The sequence below is a fragment of the Panthera leo genome, chromosome C2 (genome assembly GCF_018350215.1).
Source record: "Panthera leo isolate Ple1 chromosome C2, P.leo_Ple1_pat1.1, whole genome shotgun sequence".
Lineage (NCBI taxonomy): Eukaryota > Metazoa > Chordata > Mammalia > Carnivora > Felidae > Panthera > Panthera leo.
In genome coordinates this window covers 49,051,696-49,073,565 of record NC_056687.1, presented here as the reverse complement: position 1 = coordinate 49,073,565, position 21,870 = coordinate 49,051,696, and the positions used below count along the sequence as shown (strand labels likewise).

Here is a 21,870-nt window from a genome sequence, read left to right as displayed (position 1 = left end):
AAAACCAGACTCCTCCACACCTTGGTGTATATCCGACGGGAAATCAACAGCCCACCAACTCCCACACGTGCTCAGAGCAAGGGAAAGAAGGAAAAAATGAAAAGGGAAACTGCCAGGACTTAAGATGTCTGCTCAAAGCAGTCTTCGGTCTCAAAGGAAAGGCCTACCCTCTTCCAAAATGTCCGCCCGCAGTCCTGACGTCACCCGGCTGGCTTCATCAATCCAGAAAGCCTGTGCTCTCCAATCAGGACTCAGACCCCGCACCCACTGCCCTTGATCACGTCACTTCCGGTGGTGCAGCAGCCATTTTGTCAGTCGCCAGCGGATCCCGCGCGCTGGAGAAGTGCAGTTCCCCCTGGTTACCAACTCGTCGGTTCTGCCTTCGCGCTGCGGGCGCCGTCGAAGAGCACTCACCACAGATACAGCCATTCCTCCCTACAGTGCCGCCGCCGCTGTTGCATCCGTCCGGAGCTAGTGCGCTGTCTTCCTCCCCCACCACTGACAGGCGCCCTTAGGGAGCCGCCGTCAGAGATGTCAAGCGAGGAAAGCTACCGGGCCATTCTTCGCTACCTGACAAACGAGCGTGAGCCGTATGCTCCGGGCACGGAGGGCAATGTCAAGCGTAAAATCCGCAAAGCGGCCGCCTGCTATGTGGTGCGCGGTGGGACCCTGTACTACCAGCGGCGGCAGCGGCACCGCAAGACCTTCGCGGAGCTGGAGGTGGTGCTGCAGCCCGAGCGGCGCCGGGGGCTCATCGAGGCGGCGCACCTGGGCCCGGGCGGCACTCACCACACCCGGCATCAGACCTGGCACGACTTGTCCAAGACTTACTGGTGGCGAGGTAGGACCTCGCCCGTGGCGAGGGGGCGGGCGGCGGCCTGTTGTCCAGGCAAGGCCCGCTGGCGGAGGCGGGCTTGCTTGCGCACGAGCGAGTTGGAGGGTCCCAGACGCCCCTCGCCCATCCAGCCGGCGCTCGCGGCGGAGCGGCTGCCAGGCGGAGCCGAGAGGGTGGGGGACGCGAAAGGAGCCGCACTTCCCACAGGAAGGAGGCCGGGGAAGCTGGGGGCGGGCCCTGGCCCGGGGTGGGGCGAAGGGGGCTTCCCCGGGGGCCGGGCCAGCCGCCGGGAGGGGCCCGGTCGTGCGGGCTGCGGCAGGCCCGCCTCCTTCGGCGGTGCTGGAGGCGGTGGCTCCTGCCCTCCCGGACGCTCCAGGGCGGCGATCGAGCGGAGCTACGTCTGTGCCTTTTAAAATCTTGTTCCTGCTGATAGTCTGGGGAAGGGACAGTCTGTTCCAAGCCTGGGCTGCTTGCTTCAGCCGTTTGAGCTAGGATGTGGGCCTGCCGGTTTGAGGTTCTCTGGACCTGCTTGCCCGTATTCTTCGAATTGTGCTACTGCGGCGTAAATAAGCAATAACGCGATCACACAGCTCGTGCAGAGCTGATCTGAAATGACTGTATGGAAATAACTGTCTTCAACCTCGATTTTAGGGCAAGAATTCAATGTGAATAGCAGATGCCCTTCATTCTGAATGTTTTCATTTTCTTCCCGTTGATACTGTAGAAAGCGCTTTGGAAACTGAGGCACTATGTACACTCCTGAAAGATAAGGTTACTGTGGTTGTAACAGGAAATACTGCTCTTAAGTTTCTTGCCTGCTTGGGAACCAGGTTAAGGAATGAGGGCAAGGGTCTTTGGCCTCTTTACCGCCCTCATCCTCCACAAATTTGATTTACATTCAAACTGTTCACTTGGAATTAGTGGAAGTTTGCAGGCCCTTAGGAGAGGTTTTGTAAGGAAGGATTCTGCCCTTCAGTCTCCTTATGGCTCAGGAGAAATTAACAGTCTGGGTTGCTTATCCGTGATTAAAGAAATTCGACTACGGACTAATTTCTGAAGTTCTTTTCAGTTCCTGAACTTTGTCATCAAGCCTATTAATTGACAAACTATTGGGTAGTCCTTCCTTTTGTTCCTTAAAGAGTTCTCGTGTGTTTTCAAAAAACGATCCAGCTCTATTGTTTGCTTAAATGCGTTCTCTTAATTTATTTTTTATTTTAAACCAATATTTGAATTAAATTCCTCTAAAGGTACAGAAGTGTGAAGGGTGAATACGGAGTAGTTGCTGCCTTTTGTTAAAATTGATTTGGTCAGACAATTGTTTTCCTGAGCAAATGTCTTATGTTTAGTACTTTATGACATGTTGGGGCGCCTGGCTGGCTCAGTGGTTAGATCTTGTGACTCTTGATCTTGGGGTGGTGAGTTTCAGTCCCACTGTGGGTGTAGAGATTACTTTTAAAAAAATAATTAAAAAATACCTTATGACATGTTAAAAATTAAAATATAGCTAAGAGTATCATTGATCAGACTTGTACATGCAGGCATAGTCTGAGCTCTTAATTTGTTTTCGTTTAATCTTGATAAAATCGTGTAAGGTGGAAATATTTATCTCTGTTTCAGCCATGAAAAAACTAAAAGCACCAGGTGGTTATATAGGTCAGAGGTCACACAGCTGACCTTTGTGATTTCATGCTCTTAACCACTATTATATGCTGCTGTAACGGTTTAGTGTTAAGAATTTTCGTTCCCTAAACTTATTATCTGTGAATGATATTGAATGCAGTTTGGTTGGGGGGGGGGGGGTTGTTTGAGTTTTTTGGTGTGCAGTGTGTCAAAAGACAAAAATTTTTAAAAAGGAGACCATGTTTATGTTTAACTTAAAAATGAAAGAGATACATTTGTGGTTTGTCTACATTTGTAGAACTTAAGAGGCATTAAACGACTAGAACCGTTATTCTTGAAGTATCACACGTCAGTAGAGTAGTGAACCCCTGGCAAGGGAGGCCCTGAGGCCTTTCAGAAGATCCACAAAGGCAAAATTATTTTCATAATTCCAAGGCATTATTTGCTTTTTTTTCTAGTTGTTTTCCAAGTATACGGTGGAGTTTTCCAGAGGCTATGTGACATGTCATATATGGCAATAAGTTGATTGCAGAAGCATATATGATAATCTGTCTTCTGTTAAACCACACATTAAAAAGATTTTCAAAAATGTAAAGCAGTACCCCTCTTCTCACTATTTTTATGATTTTAGTGATTTTAGTGATTTTTTCATAAAATGCTATTTTGTTGACATGTAATGAGTTTTTGTTATTTGATGATCTCATTATTTTTATTCTTTTAGTCGTTCCTCCTTTCAAATAAGAATGTGGGGCACTTGGCTGTTGCAGTCCATAGAGCGTACAACTCTTGGTTGTGAGTTCAAGCCCCACGTTAGGCATAAAGCTTACTTAAAAATAATAATAATAATAATAAAATAATTCATAATCATCAGAGAAGTTTGCTCTCAGTTATTAACTATTCATTTTATTTTTTTTAAAGTAGCTATTCATATTGATTCTTAGTACATTAACACTTTGGTTGCTTCCTTGATTATGTGTAAGGTATATATATAATACAAAGCCATTGTAGACTATTTACCTGAAAGCTATTAAGAATTGATCAATGTAAGTGCCAAACAAACTGTTCCAGAGTCGTAAGTTGTATCAAGGACAGTTTAATGAGATTCATAATTTATTTTGCTTTTTTTTTTTTTTGAAATGCTGCTGTCATAAGATATATTCTAGTGCTCAGGCAAGTTTGTAGCAATTTTCCTCCTTTGAATACAGTTGTGAAACTGTGGTTCGGTGCCTAGAAGTTTACATATAACAAATTTCAGAATGTAAAATGTTAATAATTATTCTCAAGGCCTTCCCCCCCCCCCCCACACACACACATAAACCTCTTATTTCATCTTGTATTGAAGTCTGTGCTGGAGTTTCAAAATGATTCTCTTCCCTGCCTCCATCAGATGCTGATGCTAGGTATCTACAGTGAAATGCTTCCAGAATGTAAAGAAAGAATTAGGAGGGGGAAACAAAGATTAAACTGGCCAAAAAAAAAAAAAGTTAGCTACCTGCAGAAGTCCCTACCCCAAGAACTGATTTTTGTTTTAGAATAATGGGATAAATGGATGCTGTTGTTAGGGAGCCTAGAAGAGGTTGTAATCTCCAGAAACTCCACCAAAAACTGGGTCTTTATAACCATAACTAACCACCTGTAACCTCTTTGAAGAAAACAAAACAGAAGAATTCATATGCATGTAACCAGAAATGGGAGCCCCTGAACCGGGGTGGTCATTGTATCCAAAAATGATAGGGACGGAAGCTCTTGAAGAGCTGATAGGAGCAAAATTGTTCATTTTGGCAAATAGATATCTGAAGCATTGGTTCTTGACCCAGGAACGATTTTGCTTCCCAAGAGATGTCTGGCTATGTCTGGAGACAGTTTTGGTTGTCATAACTCGTGGTGGTGGTTGAGGGGTTGCTATCCACATCTAGTTGGGTAGAGGTTAGGAATGCTTCTAAACGTGATACAGTAAGAATGGACAGGACAGCCCTCTACACCCCTCCCGCCACCAGCAAGAATCATCTGGCCCAAAATGTCAACACTGCTGAAGTTGAGAAACCCTGCCCTAGGGTAAGAAACTGTTCCTCAAGTTGTTTTATTAGAGGACTACCCACTAAAGTCTTTATCTTTTTTTGTTTTGATTCTGTGCTCAGTGAAGAATCTTTTAATGGTAATCTTGATGTTTTATGTGGGGTTTTTGTTTTTTGCAGTACCAGAGAGGTTGACCAGTTAGTATTACCGTATTTAGCAAATACTTATGTAGTAGTTACTGTGTGTCATATAGTGTTCAAAGTGCTTTATAAATCTTAACATTAATCATAACACCATAGTGTAAGTACCATTACCCCCATTTTGCAGTCGATGACACGTAGGCACAGAGAGGTTTGGCATGGTCACCGAGCTAGTTAGTGGGTTCAGATTTTGCTGCATAAGTAGTTTCAATCCTTTGCAGTAATGTAGTAAATTAATTGTGTTTATATATTGATGTCTTTTTAGTGATTAACTTGAGTCAGTCTTTCAACTTAATTCTGGATGAACTAGAGGTTAGGTTTCTGAATCTTTAAAGCTAGATTTAAGATGATCCATCAAAACACTAACACTCAAGGGAGAGGACTTGAAATATCGGGTGACTTTTGAGAAAACTGATTATCATACATTAAAATTTTTTCCTGTAGTTTTTATAATTTTTATCCTTTTCAAGTGCTTCCTATGTAGTTTTTCCAGTACCATTTGAAGTCAATAAGTTTATGGTGTAACCAGAGTTCTGCTATATGCAGAATATACTGAACGATGTAGAATCATAAAATGTTTAGAAATACAGCCAAAGTTAATTAGGAAAAAATGCTGCCTTTGTTTACTGTGAAGATGAAAACTTCCTCAGCACTACTTCTTATTTAAGTATTTTTTTATGTTCATTCATTTATTTATTTAAATGTTTATTTTTGAGAGGTGAGGGGGAAAGAGCATGAGCAAGGGAGGGTCAGAGAGAGGGAGAAACAGAATCTGAAACAGGCTCCAGGCTCTGAGCTGTCAGCACAGGGCCCAGCACAGGGCTTGAACTCACGAACCATGAGACTATGATCTGAGCTGAAGTTGGACGCTTAACTGACTGAACCACCCAGGGCACCCCTCTAAGTATGTTTTTTTACTTATAAATATGTATTCTCTTACATGTGTCATTTCCCACTCTTATACCCATTTATTCTTTTTACTGTAGTTGGCCTACAGTATATTAGTTTCAGGTGTATAACTTAGCGATTCAACAATTATATACATAATGTTTACCTTAGCTTAGCTTAGGTATCATCTGTTGCCATGGAAAATTATTATTACCATATTATTGACTATATCTCCTATGTTGTACTTTTCATCCCCATGGTTTATTCCATGATTTATTTATAGTTGGAAGTTTGTATTTGTACTCCTTTACTTTTTTTTTTAGTTGTGGTAAGATATACATAATATAAAATTTACTGTTTTAAGTGTACAGTTCAGAAGCATTGAGTACATTCACATTGTTGTGTGACCATCACCACTCTTCAGAAATTTTTCATCACCCCAACCCCTTCACTTCTTTTTTTCTTTTTACAAAGAGAATGAACTTTTTTTTTTTTTTTAAGTAAGCTTTACGCCCAATGTGGGGCTTAAACCCATGACCCTGAGATCAAAAGTGGCATGCTCTACCAACTGAGCCAGCCAGGCACCTCTTAATTATATGTAAAATATAATTTTACTCTTAATTATTTATGTAATTATATGTAAAATATATATGCATCCAGCCTTTTTATCATTTTTAAAAATCTTCTCACTGTATAGACTTTTATTGACTGTAGCATACAGGTATAGACTTTTATTGACTGTAGCATTTTCAGACATTAGAATATATCCTCTAAATATGCACACATAAATGCCTTTTTATGGAAGTTTCATTTAATCCTGACCCAGTATTTTCTGAGTTATGTTCCGGGCAGAGGGGGCAGGGGTTGGGGGGGTGGAGGGGATCTATAACAAATAAATTTGGCAAATTTCTGTTAAGCAGCTGTCTTCATTGTAGAACTCTTAGAGCTTTGAATGTGATAATACCCATTATGTGTGTATAAAATGCAAATATAATTTTGTGAATTTATTAATCCAGTGTATACTTTTTTAGTAAGTATGGGACATAATACAATTTGAGAAACATTGCTTGAATATTACCCGAAGGTTGAAAGGAACCATGGTATAATTAGACGTCTTGAAATTCTTTTCAGGAACTTATTATATACCTCTATATCATTTTAGCTAAGTAATGAGCCTTTTCATTTACATTTTACGTGGGGATTGTAGGGGGAGAATTTTCTGCCACAGTGATGGATAAATGTATTCCTGGGTAAGCAGCATAATATACTGAAAATCAGATGGCTTTTGGAGACCCAGTAATGCAGTTTACTAGATGCAACTTGGGACAAGTTTCTTACCTCTTAGGCTTCATCCTTCTCATTTGTAGGATGGAAATTAATTGGTCCTACCTTGTAAGGAGGATGGTGTGCGTAAGCATTCTCCCTGCTCCTCACCCCTGCCCCAACATGCTGAACTAGAAGTTGAAATTCACGATAGGATTTTGTGAGTGGCTTGTGTACAAGCAACTTTTAAGATTGTGTATGCTGTGGGGCACCTGGGTAGCTCAGTCAGTTAAGCTTCCGACTCTTGATTTCTGCTCAGGTTGTGATCTCATGGTTCATGAGATAGAATCCTGCATTGGGGTCTGTGCTGACAGTGCGGAACCTGCTTGGGATATATTCTCTCTCTCTGTCTCTCTCTCTCTGTCTCTCTCTCTCTCTCCCTCCCCCCCCCCTTCCCTCCCTCCCTCTCCCTCTCTCCCCCTCTTTCTCTCTCTCTCTCTCTCTCTCCCCCCCTTTCTCTCTCTCTCTCTCCCTCTTTCTCTCTCTCCCTCTTTCTCTCTCTTTCTCTCTCTCCCTCTTTCTCTCTCTTTCTCTCTCTCTCTCTCCCTCCCTCTCTCTCTCCCTCTTGCTCTCTGCCCCTCCCCCACTCGTGCTTTTTCTATCAAAATGAAAAAAAATTACTTACTGTGTCCTGCTTTGTGCCCAGCATCATGCAAGGACCTAAAAACAAAACAAAACAAAAACTGTTATTTCATACAACCCTAAAATCTCATAGCTTTCAAAAATGAGATTTATTTTACACTCTCATTATAAGTTGTGATTGTAGTTCAGGTCGCAATTTCACTCCACCTTTTTTTTTTTTTTTTTTTTTAATGTTTGTTTATTTTTGAGAGGGAAAGAGAGAGCGTGAGTTGGGGAGGGCAGAGAAAGAGGGAGATACAGAATCCAAAGCAGGCTCCAGACTCTGAGCTGTCAGCACGGAGCCTGATGCAGGGCTCGAACTCATAAACTGTGAGATCATGACCTGAGCCATAGTCAGGTGCTTAACCAACTGAGCCACGCAGGCGCCCCTCCACCTGTCATTTTTCATCTGCAATTCAGGCTAAATGATGGCATCCATCTGGAACATGCTGTTATTTGACAGAGGGGATGAAGATCAGATCACCGATGAGAAACAGGGCCTCTTAAAGCTTTTGCGACATGGCACACGTTATATTTATTTATATTCCATTGACCAAAGCAAATTGCATGGGAAATCCTGATGTTAGTAGGGTGGAGAGGTAATCACGTTATATAACTGTTCACGAAGGTCATATTGGCATTTTCATACAATTTCTATAGCATGAATGAGTTGCAGCTCTCATGGAAATGGGTACTGCTATGTAATCATATGGTGGGGAAGCAAATAACTAGGAATAAGCAAAAATAAGAATGGAAACCATCATCTGCAACCTTACATCTATGAAAACATGCACCTTGCATTCTCAAGAAATCACTTTTACATACTGTGTGTCCACACGTAAGCACTCAAACATATCAGTGTACGTAGATTAAAGAACCAAAAATAATTTTCAAATGACATAGTATTAAATTTGACTTGTTAATTTTAATTTTTATTCTAGGTATATTAAAGCAAGTGAAAGATTACATTAAACAGTGTAGCAAATGCCAGGAGAAGCTAGATCGGTCCCGTCCAATATCAGATACTTCAGAAATGTTAGAAGAATTGGGACTAGACCTTGAGTCTGGAGAAGAAAGTAATGAATCAGAGGATGATCTGAGCAATTTTACTTCAGCTCCAACTGCAGCCTCCAAGCCTGCAAAAAAGAAGCCAGTGTCCAAACATGAACTTGTATTTGTAAGTAGAACTTTCCATTCAGCTTTAACATTTGTAACTAATGTATTAGGTTTGTAGTCTTCATGAATTTTTTCTTCAAGTACCAAAACTGCTTGACTGTTGAAAATTTAAGTAAGTCTTTGTCTCAGGTAATACACTCTGTTACTACATACACTAAAAGTATGCTAAGACTGCTTTTTCATTAATTATAAATATTCCTGTAGTTAATTCTCTTTAGAATGTAGGTTGTTGGTTTGTTGTTAATCATTCTTCTTGTCTTATTTTATTTCTTAAATGTTTGTTTATTTTTGAGAGAGCACAGGCGTGTGCCAGTGAGAGGAGAAGAGGAGCAGAGAGAGAGGGAGACAGGATCTGAAGCGGGCTCTGTGCTGAGAGCAGAGAGCCCAATAGGGGCTTAAACTCACGAACTGTGATATGAGATCATGACCTGAGCCAAAATCAGACGCTTAACAGACTAAGCCACCCAGATGCCCCTCTTCCTGCCTTTTTAAATGGTATATTGGTGGGGCACCTGGGTTGCTCAGTGGGTTAAGCATTGGACTCTTCATTTCATCTCAGGTCCTGATCTTGAGGTTCATGAGATTGAGCCCCATGTTGGGCTCTGTACTGACAGTGAAGAGCCTTCTTGGCATTCTCTTTCTCCCTCTTTCTCTGCCTGCTTCTCTCTCTGTCTGTCTCTCTCTCTCTCTCTCTCTCTTTCTCTCTGAAAATAAAATAAATAAATAAATGGTATATTGGTACAGGTAGACAATACGTTTCTGGAAACAATCTTTAGGTCATAAAACAAGGTAAATTAAACTGGCTAGGTCTTGGGGCACCTGGGTGGCTCAGTCAGTTAAGTGTCCAGCTTCAGCTTGGGTCATGATCTCACAGTTTGTGAATTTGAGCCCTGCTTCGGGTTGTCTCTGTCTCCTTTTCTCTCTCTCAAAAATAAACACTAAAAAAAAAAAAAAACTGGCTGGGGCTTCTGGGTGGCTCAGTTGGTTGAGCGTCTTGACTTCAACTCAGGACATGATCTCACGGTTGGTGGGATCACTGCGTTGGGTTTACAGCTGTCGGCATAGAGCCTGCTTTGGATCCTCTGTCCTCTTCTCTCTAGCCCTCCCCTGCTTACAATCTCTCTTTCTCGAAAATGAATAAATGTTAAAAAAAAAAAATTGGCTAGGTTTTTGTTTTTTACCTGCATTACTTTCATACACCATTAAGTTTCTGACTAGTAAATAAAGGCAGCAAGAAGTGAGATGCAGGAACATGGCAGAAAATAGTAAGAATGCTCCTTTAATTTAAATATATAGGTAATAAAGAATATCTGGCTATTTCTTCATATTAATTAATGGTGTCTTTAAAAGTGAATAATGTGTCACGTTTTAAATTCTGTTAAAGGTAGAAATACAGATGATACATAATACAACTCTTGGTCTTAAACTTATTTTGATAGGTTGACACCAAAGGAGTGGTGAAACGTTCTTCTCCAAAACATTGTCAGGCTGTCTTAAAGCAGCTCAACGAACAGAGACTCTCCAACCAGTTCTGTGATGTTACTTTGTTAATTGAGGGAGAGGAGTACAAAGCTCATAAATCTGTTCTGTCAGCTAATAGTGAATATTTTCGAGATCTTTTTATTGAGAAAGGAGCTGTTTCCAGTCATGAGGCAGTGGTGGATCTTTCTGGTAAGAATTTTCTAATACTATTGCTTTTTGTTTGTAAGTACCTACTGGAAGGTGGGTGTGTGTCTGTCTTAGAAACTGAGGGTGTGTGCTGCAGTGGGAGAAGCCCACTTAGAGCAGCAGACTGAGGCGAATTGAAGAAGCCCTTCTTCTAGCAAGCTTTCCAAGGTGCGGTTCTGGAAAAGGCTGTCATTTTCTGTCACTACCTCTTAGGTGAGACAGATGTAGTGGCAGAAAAATTTCTGACCTTTACATGGCTAAAAACAGTTTGAGAGAAATACATAACTGCATCAGTGTTATATTACACTAAGTGAATATGTTACTTAAAAATTGCTTGTTAAAAAAATTGCCTATATCTGTGTTGTGGAACATAATAATAGAGCACTTTTGTAAGTCTTTTTTATTTTTTAAGATTAATTATTAGAATTCATTAGGTTCAGTAAACTGTTAATGTACAATAATCAAAATTCCAAGTGTGGTTTTTTTCTTTGATTTTATTATTGTTATTATAAATGAATAATTTGACTTTCTTTTGACTCACTAGAACTTATATATTGGCTTAGGAGTCAACAAATGAAAATTTAGGAAGAATTAAATAGGTAACCTTATTTATACATTTCTTGTAATATTAACTTACTGTAACTCTTGGTTACTGAATTACTGACATGACTGTGTGAAATATCATTTCCTTTTTCTGAAACAAAAAAGTGACTTTACCCAGATCTATAAATACTTACCTAGTTAACCACTGATCCTTTTCTACCTTACGCTTTTTAAACTTACTTCTTCTGGAAAGACAAATAACATATTTTTTCCTTAGCAGTAGCTATGTGTTGAATTACTAGAAAATATATATTAAGTATCCACTATGTGCGAGGAGCTAGCTTAGGCTCTGGGGATATAATGGTGAGCAAAAACTTTCATGGATCATAGAATTGTATTACATTTGAGATTAGTGATAATTTACTTTTTTCTGGGCTTGGTGACTCAAGAAAAAATATGTCTTCTATTAGGCCCTCTGAATAATAAAACTCATCATGGATATAGTTTTTTTTTTTTTTTTTTTTTAATGTTTATTTTTGAAAGAGAGAGCATGAGCAGGGGTGGGGCAGAGAGAGAGGGAGACATAGAATCTGAAGCAGGCTCTGCATTGTCCGTGCAAAGGCTGCTGGGGAGGCTCGAACCCACGAACCATGAGATCTTGCATGACCTAAGTCGAAGTCAGACACTCAACCGACTGAGCCACCCAGGCACCATGGATATAGTCTTTTGATAAAAGTTAGCGTTGGAATTTTTTTCTTACTTTTCATGCATCTGAAGCAGAAAGAGAGAAGTGTATGAATATTGCTCTTGTTCAGTTTCTCAGCAGCTTATAGCAAAAGAAGTGGCTGCCCTATATTAACTGCAGTGCAGCATCCTAATATTCTGACAAAAAGACACATTTGTTCTTCATTCTATGTGCTTATGTTTATATATTGTCCAGCAAATATAATGTAAATTAATAGCAGGTTAAGTAGGTAAATTTTATTTGGTTCAAACACTAAGTGAAGAGTATAAAATATGTGTACAGAATTTAAAAATAGTGTATTTTTTAATTACCTAGTTAATGTAGTTGAATTAATCATTGTTTTCCTTTGTTAATGCTTATAAAAATTTTCTGTACTAAGTCATAAGGCTGTGTTCATAGATTATCTTTTTAAATTTTCATAGTTTTCTTTCATATTTAAGTTTTAGTCTGCTCAGAATTTTATTGGTGTGAGATAGATGTTTGACTTCATTTTTTCCCCGTTTGATCATCACTTGTCTCAGAACCCTTTAGTGAAGACTCCATCCTCTTCTTGCCAGTTGATGAATTTCCACATATTTGGTACCAGTTCTAAGGCATCGTTCTAGTCTATAGGTGGTCTCTCTTATGGTATTTTCACCTGATCTTAATTACCATAGCTTTATAATAAGGAAAGTCTCCCACCTTTATTACTCAAGTGGGTCATAGTTTCATAACCCTTTGTTCTTCCATATAAACTATAAAAGCAGCTTGTCAAAGTCACACAAAATAGTGTATTTTGATAGAGATTACATTGAATTAATAAACTTTTAGAGATTTACCCATAGCAGTCTCAAACATCTTTTGTAGGATTATTTCAAGGTACTTTATATGTTTTGAAACTGTTATTTTTTTTTCTTAAAATTATGTAATTTCAGATTTATTTTTGGTGTATATTTTATATACAGTAATACTGCCAAATTCCTTTAGTCATTCAGTCATTTATACATTCTTTGAGGTTTTCCATATAAAAGAAATATATTATTTGCTAATAGTAATGGTTTTGTTTCTACCTTTCTAGTCTTTATATTTTGAAATTGTTTTCTTGCTTTACAGTGCTGTCCTGGACCTCAAAAAAAATAGTTGAATAGAAATGGTGGAAGAGGGTTCACTTACCTTGTTCCCATTTCTAAAGAAAGTGCTTTTATCATTTGGTAAATGTTTTAAATAGATAACGCTTTATTTAATGTTAAGGAAATTCTCTCTAAAAATGGTGTTGGTTCGTAACTCCCTGAGGAGGTTCCAAAGTGTAATCTAAAACTGGCCCCCATGTATGGAGGGTGCCTGGGTGGTTCAGTCAGTTAGTGTCCGACTACTGATTTTGGCTCAGGTCAGTGATGTCTCATGGTTCCTGAGATCAAGCCCCATGTCAGGCTCTACACTGACAGTTCGGAGCCTACTTGGGATTCCCTCTCCCTCTCCCTCTCCCTCTCCCTCTCCCTCTCCCTCTCCCTCTCCCTCTCCCTCTCCCTCTCCCTCTCCCTCTCCCTCTCCCTCTCCCTCTCCCTCTCCCCCTCCCCCCTCCTGCTCACATATGCACTGTCTCTCTAAATAAATAAATAAATAAATAAATAAATAAATAAATAAATAAATAAAACTGGCCCTCTGTACACAGAGGCAGCAAGAGACTGAAGAAAGAGACCACGTCAGATTGGTAGGTGGCAGGTTTCATAGGTAAGGGAACTTATGTGTACTTATGTGTGAGGATTGTCTTGGGCGGCTGCAAGATGAATAGATCTCTGTGCCAGAATGTTAAAAGTTTATACACAGACCTTAACTATGTTTAGTCATGTATGCAGGAGGCCTTAACTGGGCTCAGTCATGTACCCAGTCCAGATAGCTTCAATACCACATTTCTCTCTCAAGACTATGCAAGTGGAACACATTCCAGGAACAGGGAGGGGTGGGGAGCCTCCAGTTGCCTGGGTCAAGCTCAGGGGTCAACTGGAAGTCAAATCTTGATGACCTTCTCCCACAGTGTTGATTTATTACATATTTTTTTCTGTATTTATTGAAACCATTTTTATTTTTACTATTCTGTTAATGTGGAAGTTACAGTGATTTTCTGTTAAACCAGTTTTTCATTCTTGAAATAAATCCAGTTCAGTCATGTTATATTGCCTTTTGTGTAAATTGCTGTTTGATTTACTAATATTGTCTAGAGTGTTTTCATGTATATTCATGAGTAATTCTTTTTTCTTTTTCATACTATTTCGTGTTTTGATATCAGAGTTGGTCTAGTCTTATAAAATGTATGCTCCCTCCAATTTTTAGATATGCTGAAATTGTTAACTGTGTGATTAGAATTACCTGTTTCTTGAATGTTTGGTAGAATGGTGGCTAAAATTGCCTGGGCCTGTAGTGGAGTTGAGGCGAAGATTTTTAAATACTGATCTGACATGTTTAATGTTAGAGAAGTATTCAATTCTCTATTTCATCTTAAGTAATTTATAGAAAGTTACATTTTTTCCAGAATTTGGTTCATTTCATCTAAATTTTCAAGTTTATTGGCACAAAATTTAATGTAATTTACTTTATTTTATTTTTTGGTTGGCACAAAGTATTAAATACTACTGTCTTCAACACATTTCCTGTCAATGTAGATACTTCTTTTGTTCTTTGATATTGGTTATTTGTGCCTTTTCTCATTTTTTTAACCTTTTTTTTTTTTTTTCTTTTTAATGTAAGCTCTACGCCCATTGTGGGCTTGAACTCAAGATCTCGAGATCAAGAGTCACATGACTGACTGAGCCAGCCAGGTGCCCTTTCTTTCTTTCATTTCTCTTTTCCCTTTTCTTTTTTTGCTTTCCTTTCCACCCCTTACATTTTTCTTACTAGATGTTTACTGACTCCTTTTTTTTTTTTTTTTTTAATCCTACCAATTCTGGCCCGTTGCCTGTTTTTGTAAATAAAGTTTTATTGGGGACAGCCACACCCATTCATTTTCTTTGTCTATGACTGCTTTTGAACTTAGAAAGGCGGAATTTAAAGATTGCTACATAAACCAGTGACCCATAAAGCCTAATGTATTGTTTACCTGGCTCTTTACAGAAAAACTTTGCTTATCACTTAGCCAAAACATAATTTTTTTTTAAGTTAAAAAAGCTGTTATGCATATATAATCCAAAAGTTTTATGTAGTTAACTGAGGAAACCAGTAAGATATTAAAACTTTCTAACAGAATTTGAAGAAAAAATTCTTTCAGCCAATCAGTGGTACAGGTACAACACTGCTCTTAACACTTAATAGTCTTTTTTACCTCTTACCAAGTTTTGACTAAGTTTTCTTAACACACCTTTTGAAAAACAGCTATTATTTTCTTACTAATTTCTTCTCATTAATCTTCCTTTTATTTTATTTGAACATTATTGTCTTTTTGTTTTATTTATTTTTTTAAAAGTAAACTCTTAGGGCGCCTGGGTGGCTCAGTCTTTTGAGCATCCAACTCTTGATTTCAGTTCATGTTATGATCTCACAGTCCTGAGATCAGGATCTACCAAGCCCAGGGCCCCAGCACTGGACCTGGACCCTGCTTAAGATTCTCTCTGCCCCTCCCTCACTTGCACATACGCAAATAAAATAAAGTAAGCTCTTCACGCAACATGGGGCACAAACTTACATCCTCCAGATCAAGAGTCATATGCTCTACCAACTGAGTCAGACGGGAGTCCCTGTTACTTTGTGTTTGGTTAAGTATAATCCTTAACCCATTAACTCCCAGCCGTTCCAACTTTCTAGTTTAAGCGTTCCAGGCTATAAATTTCCCTTTAATACTGCAGTTCTGTTGCTTTTAATCCTACATGTGGTCTATTTTTATAAGTTTCATTTTGCTTGAATAGAACGTAAATGTTTTTAGTTGGAAGCAATATTCAATATATTGTGGCTTGTTAATTCTTTACTGATTATTTTGTGTGCTTGATCTCTCAGGTTTTTATTTAAAGTTTACTTGTTTTGGGAGAGAGAGAAAGCGCATGTGCATGAGAGTGTTGAGTGGGGGAGGGACAAAGAGAGAATCCCAAATAGGCTATGCAGTGTCAGTGCAGAGGCCCACGCAGAGCTTGAACCCACAAAACATGAGATCATGACCTGAGCTACACAGCCACCCCTAGATCTATCAGTTATAGACAGAGGTGCTTTAGAGTATTAAGTAGTGTGATTCATCTGTTACCGAGTTTCTTCAGTTTTTGTCTTATGTATCTTGAGGACGTATTATTAGATACAAAACAGTTTAGAATTTCCTTTTATCATTACATAATGACCCTCTTTATGTTTAGTAATACTTTTTACCATTAAAATCTCGTAAGCAGTATTTTTTTATTTTTCTATTTTGACTACTTTAGTAAATATTTTTTAGGTATGTAAACAATATTTTCATAACTATTTGCCTAGGATATTTTCCATCTTTTGTTTTTCAACCTTTTTGTATCTTGAGGTTTTAGATTTCTGTTTAAACATCATCATATTTATGGATTTTGTTCTTAATCCAGTATGGGAATCTTTGACTTTTAACTGTCCTGCATAGAAATTGTTGGACTTCCTGAACCCAGCAATTGAGATTATTTTTCTCAGTTGAGAAAAAGTCTCAGCTAGTATCTCTTCAAAAATTGTTTCTGCCTCAATTTCTCTTTTCTATATTTCTGAAACTCCAGTTAGGTAGACATTCTCACTTTATATTCTGTGTCTCTTAATTTCTTTTATATTTTGGTTATCTCTGTGTAGGATATTCTGGAAAATTTTAGTTCACCTACTCTTTAGCTTTGTTAATTTGTTAATTTGTTTAATTTGCTGTTAAATTCATTTACTGAGGTTTTTTTTTTTTATTCCAATCTCTTTTCTATTTTTATTATTTTATTTTATTTTTTATTTATTTTTTTAAGTAAGCTCTGTGCCCAGTATGGGGTTTGAACTCACATACTTGAGATCAAGAGTTGCATGTTCTGCTGACTGAGCCATCCAGGGGCCCCTCTTTTCCATTTTTTAGAGGCTCTATGTAGTTCTTTTCATGTGTCTCTTTTAGGGGGCTACTTTTTATGACCTTTTGCTCTTTAGTGGTGTTATGCCACCGTTGACTTTTTTATATGTGATCATAGCAATAAAAATCTTTGCTGGATTGAGTCATGCTGTTTGTTTCCACTAGCTCTTATTCATGGTGCCTTGTTTGTAATCAAAAAATTGTGCACACTGAATTTATATTCTTCAGAACTTTGTAGGAAACTTTGAGTTTTGGGTTGACAGTGTTTTCCACAGAGAAAACATTTGGTTCTTAAGATTCTGAGGGCATTACCAGTCTGGGACTACTTTAAATTCTGAGCGTGAGGACTTTTTGACTACCAAAGTGCTATATATTCAACAAAAAATCCTACTAGATTAAGCCTGGTTTGAGGTCATGACTAATCAGGAAGGATTTCTTACCTGTTTCACTCAATGCTGGGGCACCAAGTATATTTAAAATAATACTTAAAAAATTTTTTATGTCCTATTTTTTTTTTTTAAGTAATTGGGTCAAATTAGGGTATGTTAGTGTGCCATACTGTTGGATGTGGAAGTCCCTGTCATAATTCTTCTGTCTGTTGGTTCATAACTCTCCCATGAGCTTCCCTGGTGTAATGTGAAATTGGTCCCTGTACTCAAAAGGCAGGGAGAGACCAAAGAAATGGGCAAACCATTCCAGGTTGGTAGGTGGCAGTTTTAACAAGCAAAGGGCGCTTATGTATGAGGCTTGTCTTAGGTGGCAGCAAGATGAATGTATCTCTGCACCTGCCCACCAAATCTTAAAAGTTTGTAAGAGTCCTTAACTGGGTCCAGTCACATAAACTGTGTAGATATTTTCAGTATCACGTCACTATCTCAAGGTTATGTCCTTAGAGCAGCCTCTGGGAGCAGGAAAGGCAAGTGGAACTCACATTCCAAGGACAGGGAAGAAGGTGGGGAGCCTTTGAGTGCCCAGGGTCCATCCAGTTCACGTATCAGCTGGCAAACCTGTCTTTTTGATCACATTCCCTAACACCATCTATTACCAACCATTGTTGTCCTTTTTTTTTTTTCTTTTTTTAGTTTTTAATTTTGGTAAACACAATATAAAATTTACCCTCCTAATTTTTTTTAATGTTTATTTTTGAGAGGGAGAGAGCGAACGTGAGCAAGGAAGGAGCAGAGAGACAGGATCTGAAGCAGACTCTGTGCTGACAGCAGAGAGCCCGATGCAGGGCTCGAGCTCACGAACCGAACCGTGAGATCATGACCTGAGCTGAAGTTGAACACTTAACAAACTGAGCCACCCAGGCGCCCCTGCCCCCCAGCCTTAATGATTTTTAAGTATACAGTTCACTATTGTTAATCATGTTCACATTGTTGTATAATGGATCTCTGGAATTTTTTATTATCTTGCAAAATTGTTGTCATTTTGATCGTTTTGCAGAGTGTGTATATTGTATGTAAAAAGGCTAGGGGTAAAAACAAGATACTGAAATTATCTGCCTATTGTCTCTTGACAAAATTATGAATGATTTTTTTTTCCTTTGTGTTTTTGTACTTTATGGTAAACATGACTTGTGTCCTTGAAAAAAACTGTTTTATATATTTAAACTGTTACTTGGAACAGTGTTAATTCTTTCATGGGAAATTTTTCTCATGACTTCAGACTTAAAAAGGTATACATAAGGGGCACCTTAAAAAGGTATACATAAGTTGCACGGTTGAGCGTGCAACTTCGCCTCAGGTCATGATCTCACGTCCGTGGGTTCAAGTCCTGCATCGGGCTCTGTGCTGACAGCTCAGAGCCTGGAGCCTGCTTCAGATTCTGTATCTCCCTCTCTCCCTGCCCATCCCCTGCTCATGCTTGCTCTCTGTCTCAAAAATAAATAAACATTAAAAAAATTTAAAAAGGTATAGGTAAAAGACCAAAATACATTATTTTGTTTGTGGGTTTTCTTCCCCCCGCGCCACCTTTTTTTAAAGAAATACTTACCTCAAGCTTATTTAACTTGGTCTTATGATTTGTAGCAGGATTAACATGGCTTCAGCCTATTTAATTACCAACTTTCCTAGGATGGCTGAATTAGCCATGATCAACTGGAATGCTAACATATCTCACAGTTTAAGGCTTCTCTTCCTTGCTCATCATCTACTTCTATAAAAGGACTACATTTTATGTACCTTGAGTCAAAACTGAGTAATACAGCAAATGTGAGTTTTTAAAAGGTTGCTTTGGCTCTTTATATTTTTGTAAAAGATCTTTAAGCTAAATTATGATATGAGAAAACGCATGGAATAAGTATAAGTTATATGCCACCTACTGCAAAAAGGAGGAATAAGATTATTTGCTTAATTGTATAAAGAAGCTCTGGAAAGCTATACAGATTCTTATTCATACTGGTTATGGAGATGGAGTTGGACTTATCACTGTTTTATCTTATTTTTGAATTATGAATATTAGCTTTTGTAAAATAGTGAAATATTGAGAACTTAGAAATAAACTGATCTCATTTTCTCACATAAAATAAAAATGTAATACCTCATGTGTATGGTAATTATTTCCTTCCTTAGGCCAGTAATCTGCAAACTGTAGCCCACAGAGCAATCCTCATTTCCCTTCTTTTTGTAAAGTATATTGGAACACAGCCATGTATATTTGCGTATGTGTTATCTGTGGCTGTACTTTTTAGCTACAGTGGCAGAGTTGAGTAGTTGAAACAGACACCTTATGGCCTGCAATAATTATTAACTGATTCTTTACAGAAAAACTTTGCTGACCCCCTGTGTTAGATCTTATTTTTAAATTTTCAGTAGTAGAACCCTTTGTTCACAATCATTTTTATATGGACTTCTGTTATTAAAATATATGGTTATACTTACAGAAGTGAGGTTAGGGGACAGGTTGGTTGAACCCTGCCTACTCACCTGCCTCCCTCTCTTTTTTTACCCTCCATTCTCCAGCAGCTGTTTCTTGAGGGGAATTTGAGGAACCCCCGGGGTTCTAAGGAGTACAGTTTGAAAATGACTGCCTTACAGCAACTCTTTGAGGTAGTAAGTCTGATACTATTTTCTATTTTAGGTATTGAGAGACTCGGCTCATTGAAGTGAGTTAGTCAAGGTTTATTAAGCAACCAGAACACAAAACAAATCCACAGTGTTTAATTGCAGAATAAATGGTCATATTTGCCTTTATATTCTGTTTTATATATCATAATCATGTATTAATTGTTATTCTAAGGTGTTTTAGTAGACCTTTAACTTTTTTGTACCCCCATTTTTTTTGTTCCATGCAGGTTTTTGTAAGGCAAGCTTCCTTCCTTTATTGGAATTTGCCTACACTTCTGTGCTAAGTTTTGACTTCTGTAGCATGGCTGATGTAGCCATCCTGGCTCGTCATCTTTTCATGTCGGAAGTTTTAGAAATCTGTGAGAGTGTGCATAAACTAATGGAAGAGAAGCAGCTAACAGTATATAAGAAGGGTGAAGTACAAACAGTTGCATCCACCCAGGACTTACCAGAACAAAATGGAGGCACTGTGCCTCCTGTGACTAGCAACGAGGGGACCACAACAACATTATCTACTGAACTTGGGGATTGTGAAATTGTACTATTGGTGAATGGAGAATTGCCAGAAACTGAGCAGAATGGAGAGCTAGGACAGCACCCTGAACCCCAGGTTTCTTCCGAAGCTGAAGCCACTCTGTCACCTGCAGGCTGTATAACTGGTTCCCATCCTGAAATGGAGTCTGTTGATTTAGTAACAAAAAATGATGAGACAGAAGTAGAAACTTTAAACAGAGAAGATAGCGCACCTTCTGATATTAATCCCAAACTTTCAAAGGAGAATGTGATCAGTAACTCTCCAGAAAACAGTGATATGGGAAATGACCCATCAAGTGAAGATATCTGTGCTGAAGACATTCCAGAGCAAATGCAGAACCTTAGCCAGTCTTTAAAAGATCAGGAAAATCTAGTTGCACTGACAGCAAAGCCAGACCTTAGCACTGATGATGAAACTTACAGAAGCAGACTTCGGCAGCGTTCTGTTAATGAAGGGGGATATATCCGACTACACAAAGGAATGGAGAAAAAGCTACAGAAACGGAAAGCCATTCCCAAGTCAGCAGTTCAACAGGTATGATGAAGAGTTGAGCTTTGTAGTTTTACCTTTAAGTAAAAAGCATTCTATTCATCAACTTATTCCTGTGGTAAAATTATTTTGGGAGGAAGGGCAGTAGGTGCAGGAAAGCAACTTAATGTTTTAAATACCGGTATTAATAACGTAATGCCAGTTTGAAATATTATATGACTCGTGACTTTAAAAATCAAAATGGCTGTATTTACTTAGATTGTGTTTTCTATCCCTTACTTAGGTAGCCCAGAAATTAGTTCAAAGAGGGAAAAAAATGAAACAGCCAAAAAGGGATACGAAAGAGACTACTGAAGAAGCAGCATCCCATAAATGTGGGGAATGTGGAATGGTTTTTCAGAGACGATATGCCCTTATAATGCATACACTGAAACATGAAAGAGCTAGAGATTACAAATGTCCGGTAAGTAATTGGAAAGCTAATTAAACATGATTTATCTAACTTCATGATAAATAGAACCCAGTTTTGCTGCTTCATTGTTATTCTACTACTTGTAGTCTCTGTGTTTCTCTGTCTCCCTTATATTGCTATAAGAGTCATCTTTGATTTGTACATGTCATTTCCTTGACAAAAAAAAACAAAAACAGTGACCTGTCTTTGCTTCTTCCTGATACCCTAGTAAGACAAGAGTAAAATTATTACTGAAAAAATAAAAGCTCAGGGGTGCCTGGCATATGAATCTTAGAGCATATGACTCTTAATCTCAGGGTTATTATTATAAGTTTGAGGCCCCCCTTGTGGGTAGAGATTACTTGAAGATAAGTAAATAAACTTGAAAAAAACAATAAATAAATTTAAACAAAAATTTAAGTTCATAAAAGAGTAAAGAGGAAATCAACTATATCCTGGACCCTGATAAATGGAGGTAGTAGCTGATTTAACAGATTTAAAAGGGCTCATTCCAGGCTTTCAGTGGGGAAAGCTAAGAATCCATCTGAATTGTATTGCAGAACTACCAAATGCCTCAGGAGTTGGTGTTATAGCTACTTTGAAAGCAGAAGTGAATCTGGTTGTTAGAAAATTTTGTAAGAAGCAGTTAAGTCACAGCCACTCGCCCAGCCAAAGATCCATCTT

At 38.5% G+C, this 21,870-nt stretch overlaps 1 protein-coding gene across 1 annotated transcript in view; it reads left to right on the top strand.

Moving 5' to 3' along the window:
* The first annotated feature begins 309 nt into the window (after positions 1 to 309).
* ZBTB11 (zinc finger and BTB domain containing 11) overlaps positions 310 to 21,870 on the top strand; it is a 32,515-nt gene continuing 10,954 nt past the window's right edge. The window contains exons 1-5 of the mRNA XM_042955037.1: positions 310 to 841; positions 8,445 to 8,680; positions 10,119 to 10,350; positions 19,939 to 20,780; positions 21,019 to 21,198. Coding sequence (XP_042810971.1) covers positions 532 to 841; positions 8,445 to 8,680; positions 10,119 to 10,350; positions 19,939 to 20,780; positions 21,019 to 21,198 — 1,800 coding nt within the window. The 5' untranslated portion in view covers positions 310 to 531. The remainder of the gene's footprint in view (positions 842 to 8,444; positions 8,681 to 10,118; positions 10,351 to 19,938; positions 20,781 to 21,018; positions 21,199 to 21,870) is intronic.